Source organism: Mandrillus leucophaeus, unplaced genomic scaffold (genome assembly GCF_000951045.1).
Source record: "Mandrillus leucophaeus isolate KB7577 unplaced genomic scaffold, Mleu.le_1.0 Scaffold9, whole genome shotgun sequence".
NCBI classification, from domain to species: domain Eukaryota; kingdom Metazoa; phylum Chordata; class Mammalia; order Primates; family Cercopithecidae; genus Mandrillus; species Mandrillus leucophaeus.
This window is the reverse complement of record NW_012109807.1, coordinates 7,637,978-7,658,906: the sequence shown is the minus strand read 5'-3', so window position 1 is coordinate 7,658,906 and position 20,929 is coordinate 7,637,978. Positions and strand designations below refer to the sequence as shown.

Genomic DNA, 20,929 nt, shown 5'->3' with positions numbered 1-20,929 from the left:
TACTGCATACGCCAGACACAGAAAGATCACCCACTGCATACACCAGACACAGAAAGAGCACCTACTGCATATGACATTAGATTTACTCTTCACCATGTAAGGATCATTCAGCTGGTTCGAGGAATTAATGCATATAGTCACCAAAGGCTGTTAAAGTTATATACTTTTATTTATTTTAAAGCAGTATTTTTCATTTAAAAATGGTATCTTTAATTGCAGATTAAAGTTCCAACATCTTTTCTCTCTTACTAATCAAATATGATTGATAATCAAATCAAATCAAAGAAAAATTGCCAAAAAAAATGATCCCTGACTTGTGGGCAGTTGCGGTGGATGGAGCCGTGAGAGCAGCAGGCGCTCTGGTTTCTGCCGGTGCCCCTCAGTCCTCACGCGGCGTTCCCTGCAACGCGATGACGTGTAACCTTAACACCCATGTGGGGCAGAGGGTAACTGTGCACCTGTAAAGGTGACCAAATAGATCAGGAAGAACTCCCCACACCCTGTGCAGGACAGGCAGCGGCTTCTCTGTTTTCCAGTTCATGTTACGTTGTGCCCCCACTTTCTATCTCCAGCTAGTTCCCCATACACTGTAGTTGATGAAGACAATTTTTTTTAACCAGGCCAGAAAAATGGGAATGAATTTAGAGAAGTTTGCTTTTCCAGAAACTTGACACCCACGCATGCCCAGAAATCCAGTCGACCACAAAAGTCCTCTCTCCAGGACTCCCAGACCTTACCCCGGGCTTTCTCTCATTTGGTATCATCTCAGAGTCTGGGTCCTAGGAATCATAGAAGCGGTTAGCAATGAATGGCAAATGCTAGACTCGACACTTTACATTCTAAAGCGTAAGACCATCCTGAGCACTGCAGGCTCCCCAGGGCAGGCGTCACCTGTGTGTCACCCCGTAAGTGAATCCACGCTTCTCCAAGTGCAGCGTGTTCACTTGTCTCTTCTAAAATAAATGAGGTGGCTGTTGTGGCATAGCTCCTGGCAGCCTTCAGTAGGGAGTCTCTCACCAAACGCCAGCTCCTGGGTGGTGTAAGCTCTGGTAGCATGACAGCAGTCCCTGGGCAGCGTCCTGTCCAGCCCGTGATTATTTGAAAGGCATGTTTGCCACTTTCCCTCTTTCACATTGAGGCGTGCACTTCACCTGAGACCATCTTGTTTGCATTATTTGAAAGCAAGAAACAGAGTCCACAGCCTCCTCCAGGTCCCATTTCACAGCTTCCTGGTCCTGCTCCTGGTAATGTGGTTCCAGTGCCTGCAGTGGTGACTCACGCGCACTCCCACCTCCACAGCAGGGCTAGTGGCTGGGCAGAGCCCATGCACAGAGGGGGCCCTCTGACTGCAGACAGCACCCCTCCCTCTCCCAGGGCTCAGGGATGCTTCTGTGGCATCCTCTAGGGGCCTCTCCCAGGCCCCTGCCCCACAGCTCAGAGAAGCTGTGCCCAGGCCGAGGAGCCCCTCCCAGGGGGCCTCAAGGACACCACGGCCTGATCCTTAATTGTCACCACACCTTTTCGCCCATGTGGGCTTGGCCCTTGGGCTGAGAGAAATGAGACCAAAGGGAGCGAGATAAGGTTCTTCGTTTCTCTCCACCAGGGGCTGGGTGAACATCAGTATGCCGCCTGTGCGCTTGGAGAGCTACCAGAAGGACACCATGAGATTAGCCTAGGCAGTGGGCTGGTGTTGGCTTTTTAAAACTTAAAGTATTTGAGAAAAGAAACTCCGTTGCTCTCCCTTTATGCTGAATTTTAATGTCACTAAGGCCTTTTAACTCATGAAATCAGGCCAAATACATATTCAAAATCTTACTTGCTTTAGTGAGAAATAGGATGAAACAAAGATGGGGAGATGATTCAAGAAAGAGGTCACTGACATTTAGTGATGGTTTTTAGTTGCTTATACAGTAGTAGTGCTGAGGCACTGTCAGTGTCAACCAGCTCCTGGTGTTCAGGGAAACCATGATCAGGAGTGGCTCTCTTTGGTTGGTCTTATAAAATTGTTGTGTAAGTTTTTTCGACTAGGGTGACAGTCACCATTTACGCCTATGGCTTGGTTCCAGCAGAGATTTTAACACGATGGCCTGTTCCCCCACAAAGTGGCAGGTGTAGCAGCCACGCCATGCTTGGCCATAGAATCACTAAGATCCTGATGCCTGCAGATGAGTTCTCAAGTAGAAGACCCCACTGGAACCGGAAAACTACAGGATTCCCTAAAATTACCTGTCATTTGGGGTGTCCATTTTAATTTTCATTTCAAAAATGGATGCCCTTGGAAAGAAATAATTTGTTGATATAATAAAATAATCGTGGAGCTTTGAAATAATTAAGTCCCTCTTGCTAAAATCTATCTAAGACCACCTCAACATGTACCATTGATTCCTAAAAAGTATGCAGCCAGTGTAATCAGTGGAGGTGTCCTGCCTTAGGGCAGCAGCTTGGCCTCTGCAGCAGGAAGCCCCAGTTAGAGGTGCCCTCGCCACCTCTGCACACCTCGCCCCGGGCCCTCTTGCCAGCTCATCCGCACAGGCAGGTGGGGGAATGACTGTCGGCTTGTAGATCAGTCACATCAGCCGGATTTTGCAAATTCAGACATCTGGGGGAAAGTAAATACAATTTGATTTGAAAACTACGTTGAAATGAAAGTATAATCTTTATTATAATTTCACGTCTGATGTGTTCAGCCAGCTAAACTAGGCACTAGCTCCTTTAGCATGTAAATAAAAGATAACGTCAAAGTTCACAAATTATTCTGCCTCGCGCCTCACGGCAGTTTAGTGTTTACTAGTGATAGGTGGTTTTTAAGCAGTTTGTACGTTTCTATATAAATGGAGAAGCCATATCTGAAGTAGTTCATTAATGTAAGAGTTTCCAAAGATTAAAGGAGATTAACTGTATGTAAGAACCTATAGCTTCTGCTTTAAGTGGAAGTACGTTTTTGATTACTGAATGAATGTTAGGCAAACATGATTGTTCCTTACTCCAGGGGGCCTGCTCCTGTGGCCTAGGTGTTCAGCTCAGATGACACACATCTAGCTGAGGCCTTGAGGCTCTGTGACAAGAAAACATATCCAAGTTACCAAATTAGTTATAACAACCAGGTGGATACTTTTCTAAACTATCGGAGCTTAGCTTTTGAATAAAAATTACTGTCTTACCAAAAGTATTTTACATGTTCTTGATAATGAGACTGTCATTTTCACTTTAAAAGGCTTGAGCAATTGCCACTAATGTTTTTTTTTAAATGCATGACATAATGGTCTTCACACAATTTGAAGTTTTTTAAAAAAAAATCACTGTTTCTTGGTAACTGCAAATTTTACATCTCATAAGGGGAATTTTGTACTAAATTTGATAACTAGTTGATTTCACTGCTAGTCTTAGAACAGTGTAAAGCTATCAAGTTATACTGTGCTGTGGGAAGTCATTTATGTTTAAAATCGCTTGTGCCAATTAGTTTTATGTCTACACCTGAACATTTCCCAGAGAACTCCCCGGATGCGCTCACCGAGCAGGTGAGGCCACCTCACGCAATGTTTGTTTTTGTCCCCTGGATTGCCATGGCAACCCTCCATCAAATGCAGCTGGGGATGACGCTGGTAGTGAGTTCTCTAGGGAAGGGTACCTGTGGGCTCTCACTGGCTCAGTGGCACCTGTGCAAGAGGGAACACATGGGGGCAGCCCACTTGTGGAAGGGTGACTGGCTGCTACCAGAACTCGGTGAGATCCCTCCCTCATAACATTCCAGCCCTGATTGCCAGGCTGCTCTGCAGACAGTGCATGAACCCACTGGGTTACCTGGCACCCAGAACAACTGTCCTCCGGGAGACAGCAGACCAGAACAGCCTCCCTAGCCAGCTGGCTTTGCTACCTGTTGAATTCTGCAAGGAAAGTCCGCATTTTGAATTCGGTGTGACTACAGCTCTTGCTAATATAGAAAAGTGCAGCTCTTTAAAGCTCTGAAGTGCAACTTTAGTAAGAGTAGTAGTATTTCTCTTTCCACTTCATTTGCTATGTAAGAGAATCTTGGAACCACAAGTTATGGTAGAACCCCAGATGACTCAGACATGAGCTACATGAAGCCATTCACTTGGAAAACATTTGCTTCCACTTAGCTACAGTGCTGCTTTTAGGAACGCACAACTCACAGCCCCATGCAGCATGTGTCCGTCTCTGTGCTTCTTAGTTGCCTTGTTCAGAAACCTGCCATCTTACGTATGTATTTGTTGTAAATGAGTCCGGCACCCATTTAAATTAATCTTTTTTTTAATGTTATGAAAATAATCAGTTCATTTCATCTTAGTTTAAGTCTTTTCTTTTTTCCTTTTTTACTGCTGTCATTTCTTGTGCTTGTTTTTTTCCCCAGTGAGGGTTGTCGAAGAGAAAATACAATGAAGAATGTTGGAAGTCGCAAATATGCATTTAATTCCCTGCAGCTGAAGGCTTTCCCCAGGCATTACAGGCCTCCCGAAGGGACTTACGGAAAAGTTGAAACGTGAACACACGGTTTCCTCTAATTAGCTGTTACATAATAAATGTGGGTACCCTCTAGTGTCATATATGAATTCTTCAAGAAGACCCGAAGGATTGGTTTTTATTTTTTGTGGTTTTTTTTTTTTTAAAAAAAGAAACATTTCACTAAAGAGTTTCTGGAGCATGTTTTTTGTTTTTTGGGGTTTTTTTTCCCATTGGAATCAATAGGAGGTAATGTTTGGCTCAATAGTGTGGACAGTAACAACTGCCCATTTCAATAGCCTTTGGCTGTAACTACACAGATCTCATCAATAGTTACCTACATGAATCAAGCTAGGTTTGTCCGAAATGCTAGAAGACTTTTTCAGACGCCTACTTGCTCACTTATTTTTCTACAGAGTAACTCAAAAGTGACCATTGAATTACAATCCACTTTGTAAAAACCTGAATGTAAAACAGTAAATAATAAATTAAATAATTGGATCGTAGGCAGACCAATAAATGTGATTTGGGGAAAGAAGCTAGCACCATCTCATGCAGTGAGAATAACGGGTTCTAGTGAATTATCCAACTACACCACCACCTGAAGAAGTTGAAAGAAAGATTGATAAATCAACGGGAGATAAGACTTGGTTAGAAGGTAACATCTGCAAGGCACCCCACACAGTTGGGGCCACTCTTTTTTCTGTCCCTCATGAGTTACAGAACAGGAAGTCTGCTGGAGACACAAAGCCAGCAGTAAGGTCCCTTTAGCCTGTCTCCTGTTCTCTGAAGCTCCCTGCCTAGGCTTCCCCACGCCCAGAGGACACATCTCCCCTTCTTCTCCAGATGTTAATCTAGGGCTTCAGATGTGGCATGTCAACATTCCCATGGGGAATTTATGACCATAGAGATAGTAGAAACCTAAATATTTTCGGAAAATTTTTTTTGCAGGATTTCCAATTCATCTTCGAAAAGACAGTACAATCGTGTTTGAACGTCTGATAAAAGTGTCTTATTTTTAGGTTTGCAATAATTGTTACTTTCTGATTCTCATTCTTATGTAAGATGACAATTGAGAAACAGTTGAAATTATTCTCCTCAAATGAGATTTTGAAAGGGATTTATGGGCCATAAAACTTAGGAATTTCATAGAAAATTGTGTCTGGTCATCTTTTATAAGATGATGATGAGTCTTATCTGCACATAGCAGACTTTTTTTCTTAGGAGTTTGTATGTTTTATTGATTCTGTTTATGACGTTTACATGTTCTTGAAAAGGTTGTCAAAGAAATATATATGGCACATATTAATGATGCTGATCCTAATGATTTGTGAACCTCCTAGAAATTCTTATGTCTAAAAACCTAGAGATTCTTCTGGTTCCTTTAGAAACATGTAACAAACTTGGGCCAGGGGTGCTGAGGCACGGGGAGGACTGCTTATTAGCAGGAACACAGAGGGGGAGGGCATCAGGTAGGGGTGGAACTGGATGACCTTCCAGACCCGCTCCTACTCAGAAGTCAGCACGCAAGCAGAGCCTGCTGTCTCTCGATGCTTGCAGGGAGGAAAATGTCTGTGGAGGACACTTTAATGAAGGATGAAGCTCTCTGCTGCTCCCTCAAAGCTGGGTTCACTGTGGCAGGCAGGAGGCCGAGAAACTCCTGCCCACCAAACCCACTGCACAGGTGGCTGCTGCTGGTGTCAGAGTCTCCTTTTTAAGTGTCAGTTTCTGTTCACAGACAGTTCGTTTCAATATGGCTGATTTACCCTTTCACCTCCCCACCATCTCATTTAATTGGTAAATTTTTAGTTCCATCTTTTCTCATTTTAACTTTAAAAAAATCTCCTTGCTTTTAAAAAATACAAGTATTACTCACATAGTTTTCAGATCTTTTTTGTCTGAAGAGCATTAAATATCTGCACTTATCAAAGGGAATATAGCAGATGTTGATCATCTGTCAGCAGTTTTGCATGTGGCACCTTTATACGAATTATTTTCCCAATTTTCGCTTTATGTAATGGGTCACCATAGAACTGTAAGACTTGGCAAATGCTGTAGAAAAGGTTCGGGTTTCAGGATTCTCTCTGAAGGCATCGTTCCTGGGCGTCCGGCACCTGCAAGGGTGTGTGTTGCACAGCCCTGGAGGCCAGCAGCTCCTCTCTTCTCTAGGAGTTTCGAGTTTTCAGAGGTGCAGGGAAGGCAGTTTTACAGGTTACCATAAAATAGAGGTTCCGTCTATTCCATCCAGTGTTCCTTACAATGCCTCCCCATTTAAAAAGAAAAGAGATCTGTGGAAAACCGGGAATGTCATGTGGATTCTGTCAGAGCTTCTACAGAGCACAGTTGCCTTTAGTTTCCTTTAAAGATGTAAAAATATTGTATAATACAGTTTTGTCCCTACGCAATTGTATTTGCCAAGCTTAGTGCATTATGATACCTTTATTTATTTGTTTTGGGCAGTATTAATATATATATATAAACATACAGTTACTGTTTTATATATTCTTAGGTCATTCAAAGCCATGTATGCTGTAAATGTGCTAGTCTTTAGAATGACACATAATAAATAACTGACAAGATATTAAATGTGGTCTTGCCTGATTGATCCTATTGGGAGGACTAGTTCTATGTGACCAGCCTGTGACGGGACCGTTGTTGTTGGGCATTGCGTTGAGAGCTCGGGTGCTGAGAACATATGTTTGTAAACATGGGACCGTGGGAGACTTCCATTTTATAAGCTTGTTTCTGCCTAATCTGAAGCAGAGGGGCAACAGGGTCGAGGACTTTGGGAGCGGCCAGACCAGGTCCCAGTCCAGGTTCTGCCCCTCACTGGCTGGTGACTCTGAGCAAGCTGCTTGACCTCTCCAAGCCTCCGTGTCCTCGTGTGCAAAGTGTGGACAACAACGGTACCATCCTCATGAGGAACGTGCAGCGCGGAAGCAGGTGCTCGTAAATGGCAGCCATTGTTGTTACCTTTCTGTCCGTGAACATGGACCACATCACCTCCGTGGGTAACCCAGTCCTTGTTGTATGACTTGTCAAAATGCAGTTCCACTTGTATCGATAGTGACCCTGTTCATCGCCACCAGGACTGCATCTTGCACCACCGTGCCATCTTCTAGGCACACACGACCCGTTATCTCCCTTGGAAAAATTCCTCTCACTGGAAATGTACAATTAAAGAATGATTGAAATGTTTAACTCTTGGAGTTTTTAGTATTACCAGACTCCTAGAAATTTAAGCTACCACCAGAAATAACATGTGCCTTTTCCCTTTATTCTCACTGATGGTAGCAGTGCACCTCGTTTCAATGTCCATTGCGTTGATTACTGTGAACACTGAACATCTTTTATACCTTTATGATATTTCAATTTTTGTGACTTCTTTGGAGTGTTGGCCTATTTCATATAGATTGTTTGTAATATACAATGTATTAACCCCAGTCATATGTTGCACACTTTTTAACCTATTTGTCAGCTGTCTTTTGGTCTGTGGTAGGGGGTTAGACAATATTTTAAATGGTTTATATAGTCACATATACCTGTCTTTCATTTTGATGCTTGTTCTGAAATGGAGTCCTGGCTTCACCATGGAAGGTGGGACATATGGGGCAGCCGTGTCCTTGTGGGCACGGTGGTGTGGCTGCGTGCCCACGACGAGGGGCTGGACTAAAGTGCTCACTGGCACCTTGCTTGGTGCGTGGGCCGTGCTCAGTTTAATATTATTAATAGTTTCTACCTTCACTGTCGTGTCCCAGGATGATTTTTCAGCATTTACCTGTTCTTATTTCTAGGATGTTGATGGTTTCAGTTCTGCATTTAGGTTACTCCATCTGGAATCATCTTGGTGTCAGTCCTGTGTTGTGCTTAGAGTATGCTGAGGTCAGAGGGAATCCCTCAAGGCCAGGCCTAATTTTGCTTCTCTTTGAAGTTAAGCCAAGGAGAAGACATGTCAGGACGCCCAGACATCAGCCACCGTGAGCTGCTTCCTGCCCTCCCTCCCCATGCCATTCCCCGCTTTGGTTTCCTGTTGAGTCTCTGCTTAGTAGATGACTTGGCACAGTCTGGCTGCCCAGATCTAGGGGAGCTGTCCCAGGGAGGCTTTGCACTGGAGGAAGGTAAGAGGAGCTGGAGGTTGGAGCTTCCCAAGCTGTGATTTTTCCGAGAACAGAAATGATTAGCCATGGGGGGAAGTTACTTCGTTATATGTTGTTCTACTGGGTAACCACCCTCTGTTCTCTACTAGCATCACCCCGCAGGTTGGCACCATTTTTGAATAGAGGCTTCTCACAGTGTCCTCAGCAGTACTGAGTGCTCCTCGTGTTGTAGTAACGAGCAGCAGATCTCTGGTCACTCTGAAGGGCTGCCAGCCTTTCTCTTTTCTCACGCCTGGGGGAGAAGAGCTGTTCTGTGTGTAGGGGTGTTGGGAACACATGGACAGAAGGAACTGGCCTCATGTCCCATCGTGCTCCTGGGATGGCTCTTCTAGGCCAGCACTTCCTCCTGGCAGGCAGGCCCTCACAGAACTCTGCATTTGGAGATGGACAAACTCTCTTGTCACTTGCACCCCAAAATGTTCTCCTGTACAAGCCCCTCTTAAGAGCTGATTTTCCGTAAGTTGTAGTGAGGGCACTGCTGTGCTGTGCACAGGAGGAACCCTGGCCCAGAAGCACAGGCTCCCTGTGGAACCTGCAGGGATGGCATTGATGACAGAACCAAGGGGGTCAAGGAAGGTTGGAGAGGAGTGGGCGGCAGAAAACGGCTCAGGCTGCCTGACCTGGCCCCCGGCTGCCCATGAGGGCCTCCGGAGAGGGGCGGAGCTGGCTTATCGGGATCCGTGATGGTTTTTACACTTCCAAAAGTGCCCTCTTCTCAGAGGCCCTGGTTATTTCCAAAAGTAGGAAGTAATCACATTTACAGTGGATAAAACCCAGTATTTGAAATCAGAAAGACAGAAAAAAAAAAAGCAAAATAGCATCTCTTTCTGAGAGGTATATGCTGACCAAAAAGATCTTTCATTCCTGTGAACACCAGGCAGCGCAGCCTCTGGCAGAGAGAGGAGAGCTGGGTTGTAGAGATGGAAACTTGTGTTTGGCAGCCTGTCTGCTCCCAGTAGGGGCCCTGGCCGCCACTGACCTCCTGATGCCTCGCTGACGCTAACTGTGGGTACCAGCCAGCACAGTGGACATCGGCCCCAGGATCAGTCTACGATTTGTCTGGAGGCCAAATGGTGACTTTTAAGTGGGGAAAACTGGTGGGGGCTTCACCGTGCTCTGCAGTGTAGTGGATCTGTGAGCTGTGGCCTGCACAGGCACTCCCTCCCCTGCCAGGGACATCAGGGAGGCTTCTCCGGCCTGAGGCTGCGCCCTCCGTACAATTCCACCCCCATCCTGTGCCAACAGCAGGCAGACGGAGAGTAGCTTGGTCTTGTTTTTATTAGCTATGGCTCTCCAGGCTATGACAGGGCTCCCAGGGTGCAGCCTCAGAACGCCCATACTCTCTAGACCCCTCCACCGTGCCCGTGTCTTTGCCATGACTTCTTCGTGCACCAGGCCCCATGCGCCTTGCAAGCCAGTCCAGGCAGGTCTTTCACACTCTGTTGTCCCACGTAACAGGAAAAGCTGAGTAGACAGGGTAGGAAACACACTTCTGTCCCCATGGCTCCAAGGAGGATGCCTGTGTTACATGGATGGAGACAGACACAGCACTTCACTGCTTCCTCCTCCTCACCACCCGGCCCTCCCTTGGTGTCTGTGGCCTGACTCTCTCCTGGTGGTCCTACGTCTCTGACCGTCCCTCCTCACTCTCAGATTTGCTGTCGCCCACCACCTGCCAGTAATGGCGTGGTGTTCTCCTGGGCTCCGTCCATAACTTTCTCACTTAAGATGCTCTTCCTGAAAAATCTTACACATTCCTGTTGAACAAATGGTCACTTATATGCTAGTGACGCCTAAACTTCTAGGTCCATCCCAGACTCTCCCCCAAGGTCCAGATTGCCTATACTTGCAAGCACTGTGCCTGTCACTTTGCCTGTGTCACAGTCATCTCAAACACAGTGTGCTCATGCCCCTCCTCCTCCAAGCTGGCTGATCTCCCTCTAATAGATGACCTTGGGGTCATTTTCTCCTCCACATCCCGTCAGCCACTGAGACCTGTATCTCTTGAGAACCATCCCATAATTTCCATCCATGCACCCCCAGGCCTGGTCTATATCCCCTCGGATCTGGACCTCTCCGGAGCATCCTCACCCCTCCTGTAAGGCTGGTCTTAGGTGTGCCTTCCTCTATGGTGATTTCTCCCCACAAATGAAGTTGGCCCTTTCAGAAAAAGTTCCTCTCCTTCAGTGTTGACTGTGACGACTGTATCATGCATATGCTGTCCACTGTCAGTCCCCTCTGTATTCACAAGAGCAAGTGTAATGCCTGCTGTGAAGGAGCTAAAGTTTGTTGAATAAACAGATGAACAGATGGTGGTTTTGTGGTGGTCAACTGAAATCTTTCCTATTTCAGCACTGGACCACACTGTTTTTCTCTCTATGTAATCAGTTATGCTAAACGCATCCCAAGGAGCCAAATTCAGAAGGTCAAAGGAGAAGGCAAATGGCAGAGTGTGGTAAAGGGGCTAGTGAGAGGGTCTCTAAAAAAGGCTAAAATTACAGGGGGTTCAGGCAATGTTATCTTGATCTGGATGGCCAGTTACATGAGAGATTACTTTGTTCTTAACATACGAACATCCTATTCACTTTTCGGTATACTGGTTATGTTTAACAGTAAAAATTAAATGTTAAAAACCCACCATTGTTGAACAGTCTCCAAAGGAAATTAAGGAAACAGTTCTATGTGCAGTAGCATCACAAAGAAAATTCTCAGGAATAAACAACCGAGGAGACAAAAGTCTTGTATACTGGAAACTACAAAATTTTACTGCAAAGAAATTAAGGACGCCAATAAATGGAAAGACATCGTGTGCACATGGATTGAAAGACCTAATACTGTTAAGATGACAGTACTGTCAAAAGTGAGCTACAGATTCAATGTACCCCCCTCATCAAATTCCCAACTGATTTTTTGTGTGTGGAAATAGAAAAATCCATCCTAAGATTTACATCGAATCTCAAGGAATCCTAAGTAGCCAAAACAATCCTGAAAAAGAACAAAGCTGGAGGTCACATACTTTTTGATTTCAAAGCTTATTATTACAGAGCTACAGTAATCAAAATAATGTGGCACTGGCATAAATACGTACAGACAGAAGTGCAAGAGAGAATAGCATGCCCAGAAATAAACCCTGGCATATATGGTCAAATGATTTTCCACAGGACGCCAAGACCATTCGATGGGGAAAGAACATCTTTTCAACAAATGGTGTTGGGAAAACCAGCTATCTTTAGGCAAAAAAATGAAGCTGGACATTCACACCATATACAAAAGTTAATTCAAAATAGATCAAAGACATAATGTAAAAGCTAAAACTCTTAACTCCTAGAAGAAAACACGGGAGCAGCTTCATTGGAGTCGGCGGTGACTTGGGTATGACACGAAAAGCACAGGCAACAAAAGTAAAAATAAACTAGGCTACACCAAAATGCAAAACCCCTGTGCATTAAAAAAAAAAAAAAAAAAAAAATGAAAAGGCAGCCTACAGAATGGGAGAAAATACTTGCAAATCATGCATCTGATAAGAGGTTAACATCTAGAATATACAAGGAACTTCAACTCAACAACAAAAGAGCAAACCACCTATTTTTTTAATACCCATCTACCACCTTAACCATTTTAAGGGACTGAAAATGATTTAACCCATTTGAATGATTTAACCCATTCAAAATGACTTGAGACATCTCTCCAAAGAGATATACAAATGGCCAAGAAGTACATGAAATTATGTTCACCACTAATCATTAGGGAGATGCAAATTAAAACCACATTGAGATACTTCACACCTATTAGGATGGCCACTGTTTAAAATTAAAAAAATAAAAAAAAAAAAGTATAGGCAAGAATGTGGAAAAGTTGAAATCCTTGTGTGCTGTTACTGTAGACTACTATGGCTGCTGTGGAAAATAGTACAGCTGATCCTGAAAAAATTTAAAAATAGAATATGTGCTCCAGCAATTCCACTCATGGGTATATACCCACAAGAACTGAAAGCAGGGTCTCAGATATCTGTATACCCATATTCACACAGCATTATTCACAGTTACCCAAAGGCACAAGCAACCGAAGTGTCCACTGACAGATGAGTAAACAAAATGTGCCATATACATACAATTGAATATTATTTGGCCTTAAAAAGGAAGGAAATTTTGATATGTACTACAACATGGATGAACCTTGAGGACATAATACTAAGTGAAATATGCCAGTTAAAGACAAATGTGGTATGAGGCACATTATAAGTGCCACATGAGGCACTTACTGTAGTAAAGTTCATAAAGACATAAAGTGGAATGGTGACTGTCAGGGTAGAGAGGTGGAGGGGTGGTGGAGTGAAAGGGGAGTTGTGGAGATTGGTTGCATAATTGTGAATGCACTCAACTCTGTTGAACCGTACACTTAAAAATGGTTAAGATAGTAAATTTTATATGTATTTTACCACAATTAAAATTTTAAAAATAGACTGCAAATAAAGGCCTGAAAAATTATTTTTAAAATGAATCACAGACTTACATGTAAGAGGTAAAACTGTAAAACTCTTAAATGAAAAGAATAAATTTCTATCAGCTTAGATTAGGCAATGGTTTCTTAGATACACCAAAAGAAAAAATAAATTGTAATTCACCAAAATTAGAAATTATACTTCAAAGGATACCATCAAGAAAGTGAGACAAACCACAAATTGGGAGAATCTGTGAATCACTTATCTTTAGGCGACTCATATCTACAACATACAAAAAACTGTTACAACAGTAAAAAAAACTGAACTGAAAACTGGACTAAGGACTTGAATAGACGTTTCTCCAAAGACATACAAATGGCCAATAAGCGCATGAAAACATGCTCAAACATCATTAGCCATTAGAGAAATGAAAGTCAGAATCTCAAGTGGATAGCACTTCATACCCAGTGGAATGGCTATAATCAAAACAGGAATTATAACTGCTGGTGATGTGGAGAAATTGGAACCCTCAAAGATGGTTGGTGGAAATGTAAAATGCTACAGCTTCTGTGAAAAATTTTGGCAGTTCACCAAATGTTAAAGTTGGGCCAGGAACAGCGGCCCACGCCTGTAATCCCAGCACTTTGGGAGGCCAAGGTGGGAGGATCACCTGAGCCAAGAGTTTGAGACCAGCCTGGGCAACATGGGGAGACCCTGTCTCCACAAAACTACAAAAAAATTAGCCAGGCGTGATAGCACGTGACTGTGGTCCCAGCTACTCAGGAGGCTGAGTTAGCAGGAGCCTGGGTGAGACTGCAGTGAGCTGCAATCATGCCACTGCATTCTGGGCAACAGCAGAGACCCTGTCTCAAAAAAAAAAAAAAAAAAGTTGGCATTACATGACCCTGTAATTCTGCTCTTACGGAAACATATGCTCATGCAAAATTTGTTCACCATTGTTCATAGCATTAGTCATAATAGCCCAAAGTGGAAACAGACCAAAGTGTGCCAACTGATGAATGGATACATAAAATGTGGTACATCTATACTGTGGAGTATTATTCAAAAATAAAAGGTAATGAAGTACAGATAGATTCTACATGGGGATGAGCCTTGAAAACATGGTAAGTGAAGCCAGTCACAAAAGGCTACATGTTATATAAAAAGTGGATTAGTGGCTTTTAGAGGCTGAGGGGGAAGGGAAGTGACTGCTAATGGGTACAGGTTGCTCTTTGTAGTGATGCAAATGTTCTGGAATTAGTGGTGATGGTAGCTCTGTAGATACAGTATAAAAACCACTGAACTGATAAGTTTCAGGGTGAATCTGATGGTATGTGTATTTCTCCAAATAAAGCTCAATAAAGCTGTTAATAAAGATGAGAGGGCTTTATAATATACATTTTAGAGTTTACTTTTATTAATAAAAAGTTTATCACTTAAATATGCATACAGTGAAAAAACCCATGACACTCCCTTTCCCAGTGAAAAGGAGTACACTCAACAGACCTTTGTGATATTCTGCAACAATGGCCCATGCTGGGGTGGAATTCTCACTTTTTAGCAGAACCTTTACAAACTCAAGTGAGCTGCACAACACCCTGATTGCTTCAACGCCAGTGAACCATGGAGGTATAAAGACGCTAGGGTTGTCTGTCATTCTTCAGTGCCCAAAGCAAAGTTGGAAACGTGGATTCCTGTTTGACTCTACTGTATTAAGTGATCAGAATAAAATTACTGTAAGGCTAATCTTCAACCACTTCATGGTTTTCATTCTTGCTTTCTATAGTGAACATCTGTTGTTTCCACCTGCTCTAAACCCCTTTCCTTTTGGGATTCAGCTCACTGCTCATCCATGTGATTCTGACAGGAGTCAGCAATGACAGCGCAGATAGCCCAGGCCTGGCCAAGATCACAGGCCCCCATCCCCTTTTCCATAGGGACTGGTCCGATGCAAGGGCAGGTGATCCTGGGAAGACCAGAGTCCTTTTATAGGATTTGATTTGTGAACCCTGAAAAAGGAAGTTCTCTCTCTCCCTTTTGAATCATGGATCGTAAGGATGTGGGCTTGGAGCTCACACTGGCCCATTATGTAGAGAGGGCCAGCCTGAAAATGAAACCAGGAAACAAAAGCAGTCCGAAGATGATGGTAAGGAGCCTGGGCACCACAATCTGGGGCCGAGCGCCAGCTACGCCTGTGGATTCTGTTGAGGTGCTGAGGTTATTACTTCAGTGAATCACAGCACACAAGAAGTATTTCTTCTCTAAGGAATCAAACACAATTTATTTTCGAACTAGACAGGAAAAGACTGAATAAAGAAAAAGTTCATCCTAAACTTTCCCAACAGACATCTGGATGGGCTCCATGTTATCAACTCTGTCAGTCACATCAGTGGCCTGTACAAATTGTGTAATTCGATTGAAGAGTCAAGTTTGCAAATAACAGTCTTTCCATTCTCTGTGCTTTAGAACAATTCTCAAAACACATTTATTATGCTGCCAACCCATAACTGTTCAATTAGGTTTTTCTTCTAAAAATAACTTGGATCAAGAGAATCATTTACTTTATACATATTCAAAAACAGAACTCATCCATTTTCTTCAGTGTTCCATGGAGAGGAAATCTGGTCCAACCAAACAGATATAGTAAAAAGTATGTTTCCTGTTTTGGCTTATTTGTGTTAATGACCAGAGAAAATATCTGTTGTCTTCCATCTTGGCTTCAACGTAATGTATCAATATCCTTTTCTTCCTCTGAATCTTGCTCTGTTATCCAACTGAAAATAAATATACAATTAAATCAAATTTGGTACAATATAATTAATTAAACACCCCTTACTTTGGTAAGGGTATCACTGTATGAGAGAAATAAACCAGTTATTAGCAAAATCAAAAAGGCAATGACATCAGAACACCAAGAAAAACCACAGTAATGAAGATGGCACTGACAGGGCGCGGTGGCTCACTCCTATGATCCCAGCACTTTGGGAAGCCGAGGCAGGCAGATCACCTGAGGTCAGGAGTTCAAGACCAGCCTGGCCAACACGGTGAAATCCCATCTCTACTAAAAAAATTACAAAAATTAGCTGGGCATTGTGGCAGGCGCCTGTAATCCCAGCTACTCAGGAGGCTGAGGCAGGAGAATCTCTTGAACCCAGGAGGCAGAGGTTGCAGTGAGCCGACATCGCACCATTGTACTCCAGCCTGGGCAACAGAGTGAGACTCTGTCTCAAAAAAAAAAAAAAAAAAGCATCCTCAAGTCCAAGTGCTTTCTTCCTTTAATGGGATGATCTTATTTCTGGTTTTGTACTTTTCTCCAAGAAAAGGGTCTCAGTTTCCATTCCAAAGATCTCCGTAGATCTTCCAAATCAAAGAAAGTCAGAAGGAACCCCAGAGATTTGTAATATCTTTTTAGGCCCTATTTCTACAACCCATCCCTCCAAAATTCAAACACAGATACAGGCATTTTCTCTTAGTCACATAAGGCACAACTGTATACAGCTTAGAGCTCCACACGAGAGGTTTGTGGACACTTGCCAACCGAGCTGAACTCGAGAGTGGCTAACAGGAACTTTTACCCATATACACCTGCTGAGACTTCATTCTCACCCTTTCGGAAATGCATGAAGTTCAGCAGCTGTGGCTAGCACGGTGACAGAAGAACATAAAAATGAGCTGTGGGTTTTCCTGAATGCTACCTAACATTAACCCACTGGAGTAAGAACTATTATCTACATCCTTTTTTCCAAACCATATCACTGCAACTCATCTATAACTATTAAGTCATTCATATATTTAACCTCCATATAGCTAATTTTTAGCATAAGCTTTTAAAAATCTTTAACCACTTACCATTGATCTTCTACACTCAAAAAATGCATATTTTAGAGCGCTGCAGTGTCCTTCCTTCAAACACTGCCGAGGGGATTTTCCTTCCTATGACAGACACAGAAAACAATATAAACACCTTGGAAATTTTCTCACAAAGTACAAAATACTTGTCCTGAAAACAGTCCTTTTTTAAAGTGTTAAAAGAGGAAAATAGAGAGTTATGTAAGAAACAGTTCTTGACCATCCTGGCTAACACGGTGAAACCCCGTCTCTACTAAAAAATACGAAAAACTAGCCGGGCGAGGTGGCAGGCGCCTGTAGTCCCAGCTACTCGGGAGGCTGAGGCAGGAGAAGGGCGTGAACCCGGGAGGCGGAGCTTGCAGTGAGCTGAGATCCGGCCACTGCCCTCCAGCCTGGGTGACAGAGTGAGATTCCGTCTCAAAAAAACAAAAACAAAAAAATCTATTTGGGCTGTTGGTGCCTAAAGAATGAAAAAAAATGTAACTTGGGAACTTTAAGGACACTGTTGAATTCTTGAAAACACTGGTTTCCATGGGACACTTTTCCTTAAATTGTTTATATTAATATCTAGAAAGGAATACCTTCATTTCCTTATGGGTGAAATGTGTGAACTGGGTACCCTAAAATCAGAATATTTTTAGTGTCAGTACGAAACACTTTACATAGCTAAAGTGTATGAGGCGGGCTGGAATACTACTTAAATAGAAACGTGGCCCATTCATGCACCAGGAAAAATGTAACCCAAAGCTCATATGCTCTGCATAATCAGGGATTTTCCCTCAAGCAGATTTTGACTCTGCAACCGCATCACTGCAGCCACTCCCCAGAACCTTTATGTTCCAAGTGCCAGGCACACTCCGCTAGTTTTTACTATGAAAAGCTACAGGGTAGTATGTCTGTGGTATTCCTGTCCCCCAGGATCCTGGCCACCTTCCAGTCTGTATGTCTGCCTGGGTCCTAGATATCAAATGTCATCTACACCAGTGACTCTCAAAAGTGGATCAGAGTCGCAAATTTCCTTCCTCTCCAAACTCTGCAATTCTGCTGGCGGGATGCCTTGCCCACATGAACAATGTGGAGGCAGACAACAGACTAACCATACAAAAGGTTGTAACTATAGTTTATAAGCTGATGCCTCTTCAAACTGTATCTAAGAAGCTACCTTTTTCAAAAGCTTTCAACCTATATTGCCAACTGCCCGGGGTGAAAATCCATCTAGATACACTAAAGCTAAGAGACAGTCATTCATCATTCACTCCACCCCAAATAACAGACTGCTAGCTGTCTGCTCTTCCTTTTCATCCAGCACATGACTGGGTGAGGATCTCCTGGACACCCTTGCATTTAGCTGTGGTCCTGTGACTAAGTTCTAGCCATTGGAATGTGTGGGAAACAGGCGTAGAACTTCTGGGTTGGTCTTTAAAGAGGCTTGCCCCCTTCCTCACTTCACTCCATCAGGTTGCCGGGCCTGATGATTGCAGTCTTGGACCATGAATATGAGAGCAACACCCTATTTCCTATATTTTCCTATTTTCACAGCACAGAGTCACAAGAATAACAGTGTCTGTGTCCATGGGAGATTGAGGGAAATGACCAGGCCCTGATTATAGGCACAAGAACAAAAAAGAGAATTCTCTATCTTATTTAAGCCACTATTATTCTGGGTCTCTGTAACATGTACTTGAATCTGTATTTTAACTAATACACTCCCAAGCTTTTTTCCCTTCTGAGGTCAAGATTAGTCAGTGCTCTCAAACATGGCTGTGCCCAAGAACCAACCTAGGAAAGAAACTTTTAACTTATTGGGGGTGGGGTGAGGGCAGCAGTGGAATCTGTACTTTTAAAAAGCCACGCTACTTCTAGGTGATTCTGATGAAGAGTCAGCAGGTCTGGAAGCTGTTAGTGGAGACAAAGAAGACATCCTGTGATGAGTGAAGTTCCTCTGGCAGAATTTCATTGTCCTGATCATCCAGGAGTCATTAAATCCTAAGAAGTCTCTTCAAGAGATGCCTTTTGAATCTGCTTTTTCCCTGCTTCCCTCCAGGCCCACTGGAATTTACATCCTTACCATTACCCTGAGTTTCTCTGAGGCCCTCTAACTCCTTGACAATCTCCCTAGATTGACAATCTCCTAGAACTAAATACATGTTTATGTTGAATTTCTCCCTAGAGTGAGGTGCTGCAGGTTTCAGGTGGACTGGCAAGAAGAGACTACGCACCAACCTGCCCTAAGATCAGATTAGCCTTTTTATTCAAGAACTTAAGAAATCAGAAATTTCCATCATAAATAAGGTTGCCATACAGAGCAAGCAAAGACCTCAGCAGAGCTTTCCTTGGTCTTTCAGGGTCCCCAGTGAGGAGCGGTCGGCAGCAGCTGCCAACAGACTGCAGGAGATGGTTCTGGACCTGCAAACCTCTTCACTTTTGCCCTTTTACACTCCAGCTGAAGTCACCACTCAGAATGAATTTAACGCAACCTGTAAACCAACTTCCATCTAAAGAACTGTTTATAAGCATCAGTTTTCTGGCTGACCAAACTGAGCACTGGTAAGGCCACATATTCAATGGCGGGAAAAGCAAAGTCTGTACCAGCTGTGGCGACCACAATCTCTACCTACAGCATTCCAGCCAAACGGCCCCGCTTTCTACACTGCAGAGGCCATGTCCCATTCGTCAGTGTTTGTTCCCTGAGCCGGAGCCTGGCACTCCATACATGTTTGCTGTATCAACCGCTGCAGAAAGCCAGCTTGGACTTCTCTGTGCTGCTGCTATTGTCCTCCCCTTGGACTTTCTTTCCTCAGTCCTACTCGGTGTACTTTCTTCCCTTGACTAATCAACGTGGCCTTCTGTGCTGAACGTCTAGATAAAATCCAGTCTCCTCACTCTGACACACGCGCAGGCCTTCACACCTGGCTGCAACCTTCCCCTCAGGCTTCTCTCGCATTCCCGCATTGCAGGACGCTAGCTCCTCTGGGCGCTCCCACGTCTCCCTGCCTCTGCACTTGCTGTTCTTTCAGATCTTCCCCACAACCACAACAGTTCCCACTTCTTTACTTGATAAACTGCTATTCAACTTTTAAGACTCAGCTCAAATGTCACCTCAGAAGATTCCAAATTCTGAAGCAAAATCAGATGCTCTCCATTGGGCTAAGGCATTTTTTTCCTCAAGATCTAGTCATTAAACACATGTTTAATAAATGCTTACAGCCTTATGGCAGGAATTTAGACTATGTCTATTTCTCCCATGACACCAAGCTTACATGGGTAGTGACTGCAACTGATTCATCTTCGTTATCACCAGTGTCAGGCACCATGCCTGCCACTTAAGAGGCATTTACCAGGAGCTGGCTGAATGGCAGCACCAGTGAATAAGGGGCAGAGGGGACACAGCCCCGGACAGGGGAGCCTGAAAACAGCGGTACCTCAGTTTCCTCATTTATATAAGGAAGTTGGGCGAGATAATCTCTTAAATTTATAATAACTCAAGTTTTACTAGACCTTGGGAGGCGAGAATGGCCGACTGCTAAAATCAGTGAACCAAACATAAAATTGTGACTCGGCAGAAACACTAATACGGCCCTATAGTGGATGTCCACTTGGGGGTAATCTTTTCTCTGAAATAACAGCAACTTTCTGGAACTACATCTCCCAATGCAAAGATAACCGCACACAATTGAATGCCCTCTGGTCGGGCCTCTGTAATTGGAAAACGCACTTGTGGTTTATTTGAGCTCTAAAACCAGAACCCAGGTCCACTCTGAACCTCACTACATGCCTCAGTGCATTCCGGGGGGGTGCTGAGGAGACCTGTGTCTGTAGTAGGGGAGTGAAGTAAGAGCGTAGGGGAAGCAAGATACCAAATCGTGAAAATATGGAGTTGCTTTATTTTTACAACTTAACATCCAAGAATGCAGAGAACTGTAACTTAGAAACAAATTCATATCAACACAAGGCAAACTGAGCACACATTCAGTCACAACTGAACGGGCAGGGGACACGACTGGCCAGGGCAGTGTACCAGGTT

The 20,929-nt window shown here is 43.7% G+C and overlaps 1 protein-coding gene across 1 annotated transcript; it reads right to left on the bottom strand.

Annotated features, from left to right (window-relative positions):
• Nucleotides 1–14,451: 14,451 nt before the first annotated feature.
• On the bottom strand, nucleotides 14,452–19,849 carry LOC105531698 (cytochrome c oxidase assembly factor 5). Its single transcript, XM_011969674.1, has 3 exons — nucleotides 19,763–19,849; nucleotides 16,906–16,989; nucleotides 14,452–15,830 (listed from the first exon to the last, which is right to left on the bottom strand). Exons 1-3 carry the CDS (start codon nucleotides 19,847–19,849, stop codon nucleotides 15,789–15,791), a joined length of 213 nt encoding a protein of 70 aa, XP_011825064.1. The 3' UTR covers nucleotides 14,452–15,788.
• Nucleotides 19,850–20,929: the final 1,080 nt, after the last annotated feature.

What these genes read in the sequence shown, in the direction of transcription:
- LOC105531698 (XM_011969674.1), bottom strand. Translation starts at nt 19,849, where the DNA reads ATGCGAGAGAAGCCTGAGGGGAAGGTTGCAGCCAGGTGTGAAGGCCTG. An exon ending in AGACTGGATTTTATCTAGAC is followed by an intron (nt 16,990 to 19,762) that starts GTTCAGCACAGA and finishes TGTCTGTCATAG; the next exon opens with GAAGGAAAATCCCCTCGGCA. An exon ending in TTGAGTGTAGAAGATCAATG is followed by an intron (nt 15,831 to 16,905) that starts GTAAGTGGTTAA and finishes ATTTATTTTCAG; the next exon opens with TTGGATAACAGAGCAAGATT.